The 15,346-nt window shown below is 39.8% G+C and overlaps 2 protein-coding genes across 5 annotated transcripts; both read left to right on the top strand.

The window, feature by feature from the left end:
* Positions 1 to 2,787: 2,787 nt before the first annotated feature.
* Positions 2,788 to 7,563, top strand: LOC137102714 (cytochrome P450 2K1-like). Of its 3 annotated transcripts, none has more exons than XM_067482494.1 (9): positions 2,788 to 3,088; positions 3,746 to 3,908; positions 3,989 to 4,138; positions 4,225 to 4,385; positions 4,564 to 4,632; positions 5,374 to 5,515; positions 6,230 to 6,414; positions 6,565 to 6,706; positions 6,872 to 7,563. In XM_067482494.1, the coding sequence occupies exons 1-9, from the start codon at positions 2,819 to 2,821 to the stop codon at positions 7,057 to 7,059; spliced, it is 1,470 nt and encodes a 489-aa protein (XP_067338595.1). In that variant the 5' UTR covers positions 2,788 to 2,818; the 3' UTR covers positions 7,060 to 7,563. The 3 variants fall into 3 exon arrangements, with proteins under 3 accessions (XP_067338595.1, XP_067338594.1, XP_067338597.1); XM_067482493.1 differs by having other exon boundaries at positions 2,790 to 3,088; positions 4,453 to 4,632; XM_067482496.1 differs by having other exon boundaries at positions 2,962 to 3,088; positions 3,344 to 3,908; positions 4,453 to 4,632.
* Positions 7,564 to 10,554: 2,991 nt separating this feature from the next.
* Positions 10,555 to 14,947, top strand: LOC137102718 (cytochrome P450 2K1-like). 2 transcript variants are annotated; one of them, XM_067482503.1, is made up of 9 exons: positions 10,555 to 10,866; positions 11,041 to 11,203; positions 11,347 to 11,496; positions 11,580 to 11,740; positions 12,601 to 12,780; positions 13,256 to 13,397; positions 13,776 to 13,960; positions 14,180 to 14,321; positions 14,487 to 14,947. In XM_067482503.1, the coding sequence occupies exons 1-9, from the start codon at positions 10,663 to 10,665 to the stop codon at positions 14,672 to 14,674; spliced, it is 1,515 nt and encodes a 504-aa protein (XP_067338604.1). In that variant the 5' UTR covers positions 10,555 to 10,662; the 3' UTR covers positions 14,675 to 14,947. The 2 variants fall into 2 exon arrangements, with proteins under 2 accessions (XP_067338604.1, XP_067338603.1); XM_067482502.1 differs by lacking the exon at positions 10,555 to 10,866 and adding an exon at positions 10,891 to 10,909.
* The last annotated feature ends 399 nt before the right edge of the window (positions 14,948 to 15,346 follow it).

Below are 15,346 nucleotides of genomic sequence, written 5' to 3'. Positions count from 1 at the left end.
CCATCTAACTCTGTCCTCTGCATCCTCTTCACTCACACCAACTAACTTCATGTCCTCTCTCACTACATCCATAAATCTCCTCTTTGTTCTTCCTCTAGACCTCCTGCCTGGCAGCTCCAACCTCAGCAGCCTTCTACCGATATATTCACAGTTTCTCCTCTGAACATGTCCAAACCACATCAATCTCTCCTCTCTGACTTTATCTCCAACACATCTAACATGAGCTGTCCCTCTGATGTCCTCATTCCTGATCCTGTCCATCCTCGTCACTCCCAAAGAGAACCTCAACATCTTAAGCTCTGCTACCTCCAGCTCTGCCTCCTGTCTTTTCTTCAGTGCCACCGTCTCTAAGCCGAACAACATCTCTGGTCTCACCACCATCTTCAACACCTTTCCTTTCATTCTTGCTGATACTCTTTTATCATACAACACACCTGACACTTTTCTACACAAGATGTCGTCCACCTGAGCATCATGTCAACCAAGTCTCTAGCCTTCCCTGTCATAGTCCCAACATTCAAAGTCCCTACTGTCAGTCCTACATTTTTAGTTTTCCTCTTCTCTCTGCCTATGAACACACCTTCCTCCTCTCCTTCTTACACCAACAGTAGCGCAATTTGTACCAGTGCCCCGTAGGTCAACAGCATCGGTGGGTGTCGTTGACCCGACCAATCCGGCATGGAACTCAGATTTGGTGTGGAAGTCAGGTTTCGCATGTTTAGTTGGCATGCCTTTTAAGTCGCATGCCCTTCCTGGCACAACTCTTAAACATCACACTCCCACCGTGTAAGTCCAATGCCCGTCCATCTTCATCTTCAGTAAGAGGTGCTGTCTTTTTTTGAGGTCAAGAAGCAACAGTTGGTGTCCTGGTTCTTGCACATCTTCCTAAGAGCTGAAAAGCTGGAGGAGGAAATTGTTTTGTTTTTTTTCCTCACTAATGCAAATTGTCAGTCTGTGTAATTGAGTGAAAATAGCGTTGTATGCGTTTTATGTCTTTAGCTTCTTCAGGAAGCTGATGTAAACCTGAAAAGGTATGAAAAAAAGAGGGTTTTTGTTTTCATAAAGTTTCGTCCCCAGCATAAAGAGGAAATGATTAAAACATTGGTTGGTCAGTGAGAACAGTGGATTCTTTACATCAGTGGTGTTGAATTTATCCACCACTGCACATCTTCTTCCTCCTCACATTAAAGAGACAGCACTCAGTTGATGATATGAAAAGGTGAGGATGACACTGAAACTCCAGCTGGAGGAGTCAAACAAAAGTGCTGTGGGAGGGTGTTGAAGAAGATGAAAAGCTCCATCTTGGCCAGTTCTTCTCCGAGACAAATCCTAGGACCATGATTAACTTTCCATCCTTCTCCAGTAATCGAGCAGGATAGAAGCTGTGTGCTTTCTCCCATCCGTTCTCATCATACAGGACAGAAAATTGCTAAAAGGCCCCAAAAGGAAATGCTCAACTCTGTACATAATTAGTTTAATGATTAAGTTTGTGATTAAATAAGAACAAAACCAAATGGTTTAAATGTTCCTGTTCAAGCTTCAGTCTGACCTTCTTAATGAAGTTACTTTGACATCTTGGCTCGTTTTGTGAGGGAGCACCTTTGTTATAATGTTGGCAAATCTCTGTGTCAGATGGATGACAGCGTTATTTAAGGGCAGGTTCTTCCTGTTCTCAACTGGGACCTGGGTCCTGTGACCAGGACCAAACCTGGTTCTGGTGTTTTAAACTCTGATTTACCAGTGTTTGCAAATGACAAAGTTTATCCTGCTGAAATAATTCTGCAACCTGTGATAAAGAATCAATGAAAGGCTTGAAGCTATCTGCAGTTAATTTCAAATGAACAGGAAATAATGCTTAACCTCATCAACCCCTTATTCTTTCAATTAATTTCGCAAAGATGTAAAAAAATGAGTCGTCAGAATTCTTAATATTTAATAATTATCATATTACAAGCATATTCAGATGTCATAGTCTGTTGAGACGACCTGTCTTATGCTCTCTGTGTCCCAAACATGGTAGGAAAACCTCTTTCATAATTTTCTTATCTATGAGAAATTTTCTCTCATGTTTAATGTTGCTGTCAGACATAAATAACTTAATCAAATGTACAAAGGGGCCATTCTTTATATACCTGAAAGTGCAGAGAGCAAACCCACCATGTGAAGGCTGTGTATTCAGAAAGCAGCATCACTAATCTTTTAATTATAGGCTTCTAAATCTCCATGACAAGGGAAGGAATGTGGCTGATTGGTCGGTTTAGACAAAGACGTGCTGTCCGATTGGTCAGTGAGTTGAAATAAAAAGACTTCTACATTAGACCAACACATAATTACAGCTAGCAACAAGAAAAATCCAGTTTGCCCTCTGTTCACACAAAACTGTGCTCGTCCAGCCTGACACCACCTTCGTGATACGAACAGTTACCTCCTACTCTCTGCTGTGACTTTTTGCCTGATCACCTGATCCTGATCTGAAACCTTCACTATTCCGGATATTCTGGGTTTTAACTCTGCCACTAGCCCTTTTTGGAAAACTCCGTCTCTACCTGCTTCTGGGCCATTTGTCATTCAGCTCTACCCCGACCGTAATTTAGCAGACGCTTTTGGTTAATGAAAATTGACCACATATAAAAGAGCAACTGAAAACACATTTGAGTTCTAACAGATACAAACTCAATAACTTGAAGCCAAATGACCTCTGACCTTCAAAACAGCAAGCACCTACCGTGATTAAACTTTACCACATTTTGCCCCTCCCCTTGGACGGAGCCTGTTTTTACTTGCAGACGTTCCAGCATAAACACACTCACACACCTACATGCTCATAGGGATACTGTTTTTCTTCACCAGCAAAATCCAAACACTGATTTGTTTTAAAGCCATGGGGGTATTGGATCTTGCTCTTCAGTCCTCCAGTTCTGTCTTCTTGGTAGGGTTTCTAGCAGTCCTGCTGCTGTTCTACCTCATCTCCTCCGACAGCTTCGGCTCCCGTGGAGAGGGGACAGATCCCCCAGGACCCAGGCCAATTCCTGTGCTCGGAAATCTCCTGCAGTTGGACTTAAAATGTCTCCACAACGCATTACTGAAGGTGAGGAAATAGAAAAATAGAAGCTGTTCAATTTGCTGCAGCCTGAAAAATGATTAGGCACAACATTAATACCACCTGGTGGATTAAATATAAAATGTCATTATAAAAATATTATGAACTAATAATGGTTGGTGTATTACAAGTTACCACTTGTCAGAATGTTGAAATCAGTTCCACCTTTACTAACACTGACCTTTGACCCCTATTTTTTTTTTTTTTTTTTTTTTTTAACGTTTGGAAAACTTGGAGCTGCAGTTAGAAACAAAGAGGCAGAAACCTGCCGCTTGCATTCAGATTGACAGCATGATTTATTCAGGATTTAAACACGTTAACATCAATTGTAAGTCATCTACCAGAACAACAACGTATCAAATCCTATTCAACATGTTGCAGTTAATGATCATATCTTCCAGTATTATAGACACCACACTATCTTCACACCTCTCTGTGTTTGACAGGGCTGTTAGGTGACTGTGCTTCATCTAGTAACCTGTTCGTTACCTCGACTGCGCAGAGAGTGCAGTCAAATTAGCGACGTACCAAAACAAGTTCTATAGTTTGTTTCATATTATTTTAAAAATTGCTTTCACCTGATGTTATTGAATGCATTTTTAGCTCTCAGCACTTTCTAATGTGTAAAAAACAAAAACAAATCAGCTTTCCAAGGAATATGGATCGGTCTTCACTGTGTATCTTGGACCCCGAAAAGTGGTGGTTCTTGCCGGATACAAGGCAGTGAAGGAGGCACTTATTAACTATGCTGATGAGTTTGGAGATAGATATGAAGTACCAATAATACAGGAAGACCAAAAAGGCCATGGTAAGAAAAGTAAAAGATATTTTCAAATGTTTGTAGTATTTACCCAATATCATGCCTGAAAATACTGCATTCAACCTCAGGGGTTTTATGGTCCAATGGTGATTCCTGGAGAGACATGAGACGCTTTGCTTTGACAAACCTGAGAGACTTTGGGATGGGAAAGAAGGCTTGTGAGGACAAAATCATTGAGGAATGTGGCTACCTTGTGGAAGTGTTTAAAGGATTCAAAGGTAAAACTCCTTATCTTTACCAAATGTGGGAAATGAACAGAACGTCTGTTGTGATTGTAATTTGGTTTTGTCTTCTCTTGTTAAAGGAGAACCCTTCGACACAACCCAGTCAATGAACTATTCAGTCTCCAATATCATCTGCTCGATTGTCTATGGCAGCAGATTTGAATACAGTGACCCAACATTTAGATCTTTGGTGGACAAAACAAACAGAAAAGTTTACATTGCTGGCTCCCGGTCCATACAGGTACCTTTTCCTTTTAACTGCAAATAAGGGAAATTAATGAATCACTTAACATACTTATCATTTACAGATGTACAACCTCTTCCCGTGGTTCTGCCAATGGGTTCGTAACAGAAGTGAGATACGACAGATTAACAACTACATCAGAAAAACAAACTTGTCAATCTTTAATCATTTAAAGGAGACGCTCAATCCACAGATGTGCAGAGGCTTAATTGACGCCTTCCTGGTCCGAAAGCAAAGTTTGGAGGTTTGGAAAAATGTTATCTAACGAAGTGATATTAAGAATAAACTTTAGGTTTAACTGGACATTTTAATTGATTTAACATATTAGTCCCATTTGGGCCATGTGGTCATTACAGAGTCATGATCCTCCTCTCAATCTATCCCTCATGTTCTTCAGCTAAACCTAATGATGATGATAAAACAGGTTGTGGATGCATGTTCATACTGTACAACAATGGATGATTACACTATAACGCGGGCAACAATAGAGACCTACTCAACCAAACATAAACAAATGACAATTTTATGGCATAAGCACCTACTCAAACTGGTACAAAGTAGGTTGAGTAGGTTCTAGTAAGGTTCTCCACTCAACCATAACTGTGGGCTGAATAAGAACTGATCATGTTCTGCTGAATGGTTCAATTCTTTCTAGATCCGATGTTTTAGCTAAAGGCCCCCCATGACTCCAGATTTAAACTGACATATTTAAAAGTACCTCTGTTTGAGTGGTGGAACCAATGCTGTGCACAGAATGGGTCAAATTTAGAACAATTTTATTTCACATTATTTTTGTGTCTGAACTTCTCATCTGGCCTGAAATACAACAGTAAAATCATAGAACCATGTTGTTTCTGGGGGGGGCTGTCAGAATCCAAATAAAAGATCAAGTTCTTGTCATTAACAGGCGTTGAAATAATGTACACTAAGTACTGTGACGTAAATACCTTCTACCTAAATAACTTCTGTACTTTTTTACTTGCAGGACTCCGGAAATACTAACAGTCACTTCCATCATGAAAACCTCATGACGACAGTCCAGAATCTGTTTGTTGCTGGGACTGAAACAACTGCAAATACACTCAGATGGGGACTTCTGCTTATGGCCAAGTATCCAAAAATACAAGGTAGAGGACATACAGAATGTGCTTTACAAACACAAAAACCATCATCACCCAAAAGAAGTAGTTCCCTCCAGCTGTGACAGTGCTGACCTGCTTCCGTTTAGCTAATTAGTCTTTATCATGAGGGAAAATTATTTTGAGGTTAGTTGTAGTAAATCAAAGTACAGTGCTAATTACAGAGAGAGTACTTTTAAATCTAAAGTAATGGTTCTCTACTAAAAAACAGTGGTTTGATCTCTTTAGGTGGAAAGTGAGAGTGTGAGGTTGTCAGGTGGATTTGTTCAGCGTTAGTAGTAATACAGACATTGTATTGAGCTGTTGTGGTGAAGAGGGAGCTGAGCTGGAAGGCAAAGCTCTCAAATTACCTGTCAGTCTACATTCCAACCCACATGCGGTCACAAGCTCTGGGTTAGGACTGAAAGAATGAGATCCTGAATACAAGTGCCTCAAATGAACAGTGGTTGGCCTCAGCCTTAGAGAGAGGGTATGGAGTTCCGACTTCTGATGGAAGCTTAAAAAACACCCCCTGCCTCTTCACATACAAAGTGGCCAGTTGGGGTGGTCTTATAAGAGCCCCCTGAGTGCCTTCCATTAGAGGATTCCTGTGCACATCCAGCTGGAAGGAACCAGCCACCTTAGTGAGCTTGTTTTTAATGCACGTGAATTCAGACACGTGAATTCTTGTTTTGTAATAATATTTAACCACTTCATCCCCAGACCAGGTCCAGAAGGAGATCAGCAGGGTCATAGGGTGTCGTCAGGTGCAGTTCGAGGACAGGAAGAACCTGCCCTTCACTGACGCCGTCATCCATGAGACACAGAGACTGGCAAACATAGTCCCCATGGCAGTTCCACACAGAATGAGCAAAGACGTCACCTTCCGAGGTTACTCTATTAAAGAGGTCAGCCAGACGATCAGATGCAATAAATAAATGTTGCAGCTAATCTAATTGTGACATAGCAGAATTTTTCTATATTTTCTGTTGCTTTAACATAATTATCTTACATGTCAAAAAGACAAACCCTTTCAACTGTTACTATATTGTCTTCAGGGGACCATAGTGTATCCTCTCTTGACGTCTGTCCTGTATGATGAGAGTGAGTGGGAGAAACCATACAGCTTCCATCCAGCCCACTTCCTGGACACAGATGGGAAGTTTCTTAAAAGAGATGCCTTTATGCCTTTTTCTGCAGGTCTGTGAGCTCTGGCTTTGCTTCTTTGTAATGTTTGATTCACTAATGATGACTATTCTCCTCATGCAGACCATTTGTCTCAGAAAGAGTCTGAACCACTACTGTTGTTGTACAGTACACCTATTTGCAAATGATGTGATTGTTTTCTTGGGTTCTATCCTGCAGGTCGCAGGATTTGTCTTGGAGAGAGTCTGGCCAGGATGGAGCTTTTCATCTTCTTCACCACCCTGCTGCAGCTCTTCCGTTTCACTCCTCCACCTGGAGTTTCAGAGGATGAGCTGGACCTGACTCCACGTGTTGGCTTCACCCTCAACCCCTCACCCCATAAACTGTGTGCTGTCTCCTTAATGTGATATTGTGAAGAGGGTGTAAAAATGCTGCTTTGGCCTACGCTAGAAATTCAGTGCGCATATCTTCAATGTAAAGTGGATATAGGCTACTCTGGGTGGCCACATGGGGGATCTGGTGCTAGGGATCTTACTCAAACATGCACCTGGGCTAGGATTAGGATTAGGCATTAGGCAGACTTCTGCACCAGGCTGCTGATAGATAAATGCGTGTGCTTATATCTCATATGCATATTGAACATAGGCGACTTTTTTATTGGGCAGCACCAACATCCTGATCTGTTTTTTGTATTCAATAGATTGGAAACTAATTTAATTAGTTGATATTGATGTTCTTTATTGATGTCCGTGGGAACATGGTCCAACCCTGCAGTTGGTGCATGACTTTTCCCCCCGGCTGAGCCACAGCTGCCTCTAAATCGTGTAGACTTCAAATAAGCTCCAAATGCAGCCATCCACGACTCTGTTGATGTATATTTTTCACTCTGTATTAAAATCAATATGCTTTTAGTCATTTATTTAATTGTAGATCCCCTCCAGCACCTTAAACACCTGCTGTATTTTACAAATGTAGGAAATAGTTCAAATCTGGCACGTGAAGGTTCTGGATTCAGAATGAAGACAATCACTGCACCCATAACACACAGGTTTTAAACATCCGTGGCTAATGTTTGGTCAGTTTAGCCAAATAAGTGCCCTTTGATGAGTCACTGACAAAAGTAAACCTGTCAGACAATACAGACCTACAGCAACTGGAAGACTCAGGTGTCTCCAGTGTGATTTGTACCATGGTGTCAGAAAAACTCATAATGGGTTAATTTCATCTTGGGCCCAAATATTTCTGTGTATCTGAAATGAATATTGTTGCTTAGCATGTAGACAGTATCTTCCCTTGATGTTTGTCCAATATGATGAGATGAAAAGTTGTTTAAAGATTCCAAGTTAGATGAAAATATTTATTAAAAAATGCTTAATAAAATAAAATGCTTGCAGAGGAAATACGACCCCCACAAACAACTAATAACGTGTATGTTTTATGCATCAGATATCGCCATTAGTATCATCTATGGCAAAAACAAAAAGCTAGAATGCTTTAACTCCACTGTACGATTACAGATTTAGTTATAAGATCATTTGCCGATGATGATTTTTGATGCAAAGTAGAATATAATGATCTAATAACATGACCCGTACATGATTTACACCTTTAAATAAAGCCTATAAACCCAGACTTTTGTATTTAAGGTACATTTGGGTCTGAATGTGAAATGAGAAGCAAAAAACTCACGAGTGGACTGAATTACAAACAGGGTCCGTGTGAGTATTGTGGCACAGAAGTCAAAGAAGCTTCATAAACCTGTGAGTTCTTAACAAACTCAGACACAGAGAAGAGAAAAAAGGGAAAACTCTGCTCTGCAGCTCTAAAAGGGAACATTTGCTACACGTGTAGCAAAGCTGGAAACAGTTACTCAGTAACCCACTTCAGTAAGTCCCACCTATATTCTTCACACAACGCTCCCACTATCTTAGCGCAATAATTCCTTGTCCTGACATGTCTCTAAGTCACATCTGGCCTCAAGCTGAAGCATTTTCACTCACACTTTGTTCAACAATACAGTGAGAATAAGAGTAATATAAAAATACATATAATCATTAAAAGGACAAACGGATGTTGCAAAACCTGAAAGTACACTAACATATTTTATACTTCAGAAAGAGGGTCTAATATAACTGGTGAAAACAAACTGTTAGGAATGTTACTTTAATGCAGATTTGGTAACACAGTCACTGAAGTGATGAATGAAGCCTCCACATTAAATGTGGGGATCACTTGATTTATTTAGTAACTGTCTAAATTATTCTTTTCATCCACAAAAAGCTAAGAGCAGCAGTTAAGTCAACAGTTAAAGTTTGACATCCTTCTCCCTGTGGTGTGTTCTCCCTCAGTGCTCAGCATAACCCCCATGTTTGGACTGTCTCCCCTTAGCTTTATGGTCTGAGCTTTGGGTTCCTTTTTGTTTCCTTCTGCTTCAGTATTTAGGTTCAGTCTTTTGTTATCCCGGCTTGATTGGTCCTGGTTTTGTGTTTGGGTTTTTATTAGTCCCCTTCTGTCAGCCTGCGTTTTTGGCTTAGTTTGTTCGTTTGTTGTCAAATCTGTCCCAATAAAAGCAAAATTACTGGAACATCTAATTTATTTTCACATTTATTGTTATTGTTGTTAATAATTCAGATCTGGCCTATGAAGGGTCTGGATTCAGAATCATTGTAACTGTCTATCATAAACATCTAACACTTCCTATTGGGAAGCAACACTACTGATTGGTCAGTTTACACAAACGTATAATCTCTAATTGTTCAGTGGATTTAAAAAAAAAAGACTGTCAGACCAATAGTTCCTTTGTGTGCTTTGTACCACAGGGTGACAATAACTCACGGGATAATTCCATTTGGCTCCGGCTCCTATCAAGAGAACCAGCTTATCATTCTGGCCACCTACTTACTCCTTACAGCAAATATTCAGCACCACAGTCAGATTTGTTGCCAGACAAATCTATTTTTCAGAGCAGTGCCTGGGTCACATCTGGACTCATTTATTTACCCTCAACTGAGCTGAAGCATCTTTAACACAATATGCACTTTGTTGAACAGCAAGAATAGGAGTAATATAGAAAATCTATACTGTGGTTAGTAAAGATTATAGATAAAACAAAAGGATATTGTGAAACCTGAAACTCAGAAGACAAAGTTTAAGCTGAGACAACATATTAACAGTTAAAGTACAAAGACCATTGACCAGCAAGTATGTACTGTGATTGAACTTTACCAGATTTTGTCCGTCCCCCTTGGACAATCTGATTTATTGTCATATGTTAAATTACAATGTGCTCACTCTTCCACTGTACACACACACATAGGGATGTTTTTTTCTTAGTCTACTACCAACATTGAAGGACAATTTGTTTCAAAGTCTTGGGGACACTGGATATTTTTCTGACCCCCATGTTTGGACTGTCTCCCCTTTTAGGTTCAGTCTTTTGTTATTGGTTTGGTCCTGGTTTTGTGTTTGGGTATTTATTAGTCCCATTCTGTCAGCCTGCGTTTTTTGCTTAGTGTGTTCGTTTGTTTTTCCCTGTTTGCTCCCCATTAGTGACTTAGTTAGTTCCCTTACTTCCCCAGCACAGTTATAGTTCACTTTATCTTCTCTCTAGCGTGTTTAAGTTCATGTTCTGTTTTTCTTTGTTTAGTTATTACTGCGTGTGTTTTCCAGTCCTCCCAGTGATTTTCAGTTGTTTGCCTTTTTTTTTTTTTATGAACCCTTGTTGACCTTCAAACCTCCCCTCGCCGTCTCCTCTTTTGGGTCCTAATTATAAATTTAAATACATACACTCTGTTAGTGTGACACAACTGAGCAGCTAGTATTTACTGTGTGTGTTTGTGAACATTACCATATTAAGTCCGTCCCCCTTGGACACAAGCCATGATATATGAACAGATGTACTATTGCAACACTCTCACTGTACCAGTGCACGTACACAAAAAGGATTGTTTTTGGGGTTTTTTTATTTCTTCATCTACAACCAACATTCAAACACAATTTGCTTCAAAGTCATGGGGATACTGGATCTTTTTCTTCAGTCTAGTTCTGTCCCCTTACTGGGGGCTCTGGTGGTTCTGCTGCTGGTGTACTTTGTTTCTTCTACCAGGTTCAGCTCTCAGGGAGAAGGGAAGGAACCTCCAGGACCCAGACCTATTCCTGTGCTCGGGAATCTGCTGCAGCTGGACCTAAAAAGACCCTACATCACATTACTGAAGGTGTGGAAGTAACCAACATACAGTGAAGTACTCTTCTAACAGGGTAATTAGTTGTGTCTGTGCTCCAGTGAGAAATGGCCATGCAGTACCTACCAGCACTGTTCTGTATATCAATGTTTGCTTCCTCATGTTCGTTTTACAAAGAAAAAATTATAAAAATGTACTTGTTTTCAGCTTTCCAAGAAATATGGATCGGTCTTCACTGTCTATCTTGGACCCCAGAAAGTGGTGGTCCTTGCAGGATACAAGACAGTGAAGGAGGCACTTATGAACTGTGCTGATGAGTTTGGAGAAAGACATCCAATACTAATTGCACAGGAAGATAATCAAGGCCATGGTAAGAAATGTTAGGTCTTTTTTTGTCTTAGGTGTTTATGGTATTGTATACTGTATAAAAATATAATATAAGAACATTTAAAACAGATACGTACAGTTGCAGATATTTCTGTGCTTACTGTATTTATTTTTAAATCAACTCAGGTATAATATGGTCCAATGGTGATTCCTGGAGAGACATGAGACGCTTTACTATGACAAACCTGAGAGACTTTGGGATGGGAAGGAAGGCTTGTGAGGACAAAATCATTGAAGAGTGTGGCTACCTTGTAGAAGTGTTTAAAAACTTCAAAGGTAAAACTCTTAAAATAGCTACATTTGGGATGTTCATAAAAAAAAATCTGCTCTTTTAAATTTTCTTTTGTCCTATACTGTAGGAGAACCCTTCGACACAACCCAGTCAGTGAACTGTTCAGTCTCCAACATCATCTGCTCTATTGTCTATGGCAGCAGATTTGAATACAATGATCCAAAGTTCACATCCATGGTGGATAACACAAACAGAAGAATTAAACTTTTAGGCTCCCTATCCATACAGGTATCATTTCTGTTTCTGTAAATGTTTGTGATGAACTGGAGTCAGTCCAGTTATAAAGGATCTCGCAAATAGAAGGTCATTGGTTTGATTCTGGTCTGGCTAGTTGTGGTCTGTCTGTGTGGAGTTTGCATGTTCTCCATGTGCTTGCGTGGGTCACCTCCAGTTTCCTTTCACGGTCCAAACACATGTGTTAGGTTCACTGGTGCATGTAAAAGTCAGTAACCTTTGACAGGAGAGGTGATAATGTGGGGGAATAGAGTAAATGTAGTCATATGGTTAGATAATTAGTAAACAATCAACCAAGATGGGCTTTGAAGAGATCATAGGCTGGGTCGTGTTTGGAGGAATGTTTGAGATTGCAGCAGGCACTTTGTTGTTACAAGGCCCAAAGCAATGTAGTAGATAGTGAGTCCTGGGGTCAAAAGGGTTTTATTGCTTCTCAACTGACGTCTTCAGATAACCTAGATAGGGACAAGAGTGATGACTGTATGCACCTGGTTTCATTAGTCATGTTTTGTGAGGGTGGTTCCTTTCTTGGGTTTGAGAGCTACAAGTCAGAAGAAGACAACAACATCCATGTGTTCTTCTCCATGCTGGCATGTATTAAACTGAGATGGTTCATCACGCTGAGTTCTATAATAATTCTTCCAAGAAGGAAAATTTCTATCACAATCCAGATAAAGGCTAAATGAGTGGAACATCCACTGTGACGACCCTCTGGCTTTGCCACGGTCATTTTAGCCTATAAAAGTTCTTTAATATTGTGAACATATTTACTGTATTTGCTAGTTGTATTCTAATACAGGGACTGAACATTTTTATTTAATTTTATTTATTGATTATAAACTTTTTTTTAACAGATGTACAACCTGTTCCCATGGATTGGCATGTGTGTTGCTAACAGAAGAGAAATTCAAAAGATCACCACGTCTTTTAAATTAGAGAACACAGTGATTTTCAGGCGTTTGAAGGAGACCCTTGATCCACATATGTGCAGAGGCTTAGTGGATGCCTTCCTGGTCCGAAAGCAAAGTTTGGAGGTTTGGAAACATGTCATTTAATTAAATAATATGGTTAATTTTGTTTCTAATTTGGATTTGAAACATTTAAATCCCACTTGGACAATGTTGTCTTTCAGATTTGGATTTAAGATTAAATTATCCAACAGTGTTTTAGTTTAAAATCCAGATGATTCCAAATTCTCTAATAAATTTAAAAGCATTTCTTATACTGTATCACTGATGTGCTTAGTGACCTGTAGAGAAGTTCAGACACTAAGTAACAACACTAAGTACCCCCTTACTGCTTCCATGAGATTCCCTTCCTTGTTCATTATTCCATGAACACTGTACTTCATTGTGTCAAAAAAATAATGGTACTGTGAAAAACGCCGCATTTTGAAGTTCATGTGAGGTTATATTTGTCTTTCAAGAGGGGACACTACCATTTGCACATAACTGTATCTATCATCACAGTTTTTGAACAGGTTTACCTAAACAACCAATCCGTCTGCAGGACTCCGGAAATACTAACAGTCACTTCCATGATGAAAACCTCATGATGACAGTCCAGAATCTGTTTATTGCTGGGACTGAAACAACTTCAACTACACTCAGATGGGGACTTCTGCTAATGGCCAAGTATCCAAAAATGCAGGGTAAAACCAACTGGTTAAATCTACCTTTACCATGTTAACATCTGTTTTAAGCACATTGGCATTAAAAGTCAAAATCTACAAAATGAATGTTTGTATAAACCTTCATGATAATTCCATAATGTTTTCACCAAACATTTTGACGTGTGGCCACAAGAAGTCGAGGCTCGAATCACTGACCCTACAGTGAATACGCGGCCACTTTACCAACTGAGCTGCTGCCTCCGTCATGGGAACTATCAAAAGCCTCAAACATTTAATTTCATTAAATTAATAAAACATTTTAACTGTTTGTATTATAAACTAGAGAAAAGATTAAAATTGGTTGATGAATAAATGCTTATTGTTTTATGATAATTGTATTCCTGTATGATCTCTCAGACCAGGTCCAGGAGGAGATCAGCAGGGTGATAGGGAGTCGTCAGGTGCAGGTCGACGACAGGAAGAACCTGCACTTCACTGATGCAATCATCCATGAGACACAGAGACTGGCAAACGTCAACCCCATGTCGGGGCCTCACAGAACCAGCCAAGACGTCATGTTTCAGGGTTTTTTCATTAAGAAGGTCAGACTTCACAGCTAAAAGATCAGACCCAAAAAATGAAAATGTTACTATGATATCAAACTAACCAACGTCCTTGACTGAACTAATCATTGATATTTTTTGCATTTTTGTAAGAGTGGTTAAATGTTACAAAATGTATTTGTTATTGAGTTTTTGTTATTTCAGATTAATTTCATTGCTTGTCTAAAAGAATGTTGTTTGTTACTATATTGTCTTCAGGGGACCATAGTGTATCCTCTCTTGACGTCTGTCCTGTATGATGAGAGTGAGTGGGAGAAACCATACAGCTTCCATCCAGCCCACTTCCTGGACAAAGATGGGAAGTTTCTTAAAAGAGATGCCTTTATGCCTTTTTCTGCAGGTCTGTGAGCTCTGGCTTTGCTTCTTTTTAATGTTTCATTCACTAATGATGATTATTCTCCTCACACAAACTATTTGTCTCAGAGAGAGTCTCAACCACTAGTGTTGTTGTACAGTCCACTTATTTGCAGATGATGTGATTGTTTTCTTTGGTTCTATCCTGCAGGTCGCAGGATTTGTCCTGGAGAGAGTCTGGCCAGGATGGAGCTCTTCATCTTCTTCACCACCCTGCTGCAGCGCTTCCGTTTCACTCCTCCACCTGGAGTTTCAGAGGATGACCTGGATCTGACTCCATATGTTGGCTTTACCCTGAGCCCCTCACCCCATAAATTGTGTGCAGTCTCCTTAATGTGATAATGTGAGAAATTCAGCTCAGTTATTCATTTATAGAGTAGATAGAAATGTGTGCTCATATCTCATATGGAAATCGAACATAGGCTACGTTTTTTGCCTCATCTGTTGATGTTTATCTTTGTCTGCTACATCAAAATGCTTCATTGGTTTATTATTAGGCCAAACCACATAACCCAAACACATGCTGCATTGTTGACATTAGTGTACTATGGTGTCAAATCTGTCACAATAAAAGCAAAACTACTGGAACATCTAATTTATTTTCACATTTATTGTTATTGTTGTTAATAATTCAGATCTGGCCTATGAAGGGTCTGGATTCAGAATCATTGTAACTGTCTATCATAAACATCTAACACTTCCTATTGGGAAGCAACACTACTGATTGGTCAGTTTACACAAACGTATAATCTCTAATTGTTCAGAGGATTTAAAAAAAAAAGACTGTCAGACCAATAGTTCCTTTGTGTGCTTTGTACCACAGGGTGACAATAACTCACGGGATAATTCCATTTGGCTCCGGCTCCTATCAAGAGAACCAGCTTATCATTCTGGCCACCTACTTACTCCTTACAGCAAATATTCAGCACCACAGTCAGATTTGTTGCCAGACAAATCTATTTTTCAGAGCAGTGCCTGGGTCACATCTGGACTCATTTATTTACCCTCAAC

Source organism: Channa argus, chromosome 17 (assembly GCF_033026475.1).
Source record: "Channa argus isolate prfri chromosome 17, Channa argus male v1.0, whole genome shotgun sequence".
In the NCBI taxonomy this organism is placed as follows: Eukaryota; Metazoa; Chordata; class Actinopteri; order Anabantiformes; family Channidae; genus Channa; species Channa argus.
This window is presented reverse-complemented; position numbering and strand designations above follow the sequence as displayed.

Bases quoted from the DNA above. Each gene is read 5' to 3' on its own strand.
- LOC137102714 (XM_067482493.1), top strand. From the start codon at position 2,819: ATGCTCATAGGGATACTGTTTTTCTTCACCAGCAAAATCCAAACACTG. The intron at 4,139-4,224 runs GTAAAACTCCTT...CTCTTGTTAAAG, and splicing joins AGTGTTTAAAGGATTCAAAG to GAGAACCCTTCGACACAACC. The intron at 5,516-6,229 runs GTAGAGGACATA...CTTCATCCCCAG, and splicing joins CAAGTATCCAAAAATACAAG to ACCAGGTCCAGAAGGAGATC.
- LOC137102718 (XM_067482503.1), top strand. From the start codon at position 10,663: ATGGGGATACTGGATCTTTTTCTTCAGTCTAGTTCTGTCCCCTTACTG. The intron at 11,204-11,346 runs GTAAGAAATGTT...AAATCAACTCAG, and splicing joins GGAAGATAATCAAGGCCATG to GTATAATATGGTCCAATGGT. The intron at 13,961-14,179 runs GTCAGACTTCAC...TATTGTCTTCAG, and splicing joins AGGGTTTTTTCATTAAGAAG to GGGACCATAGTGTATCCTCT.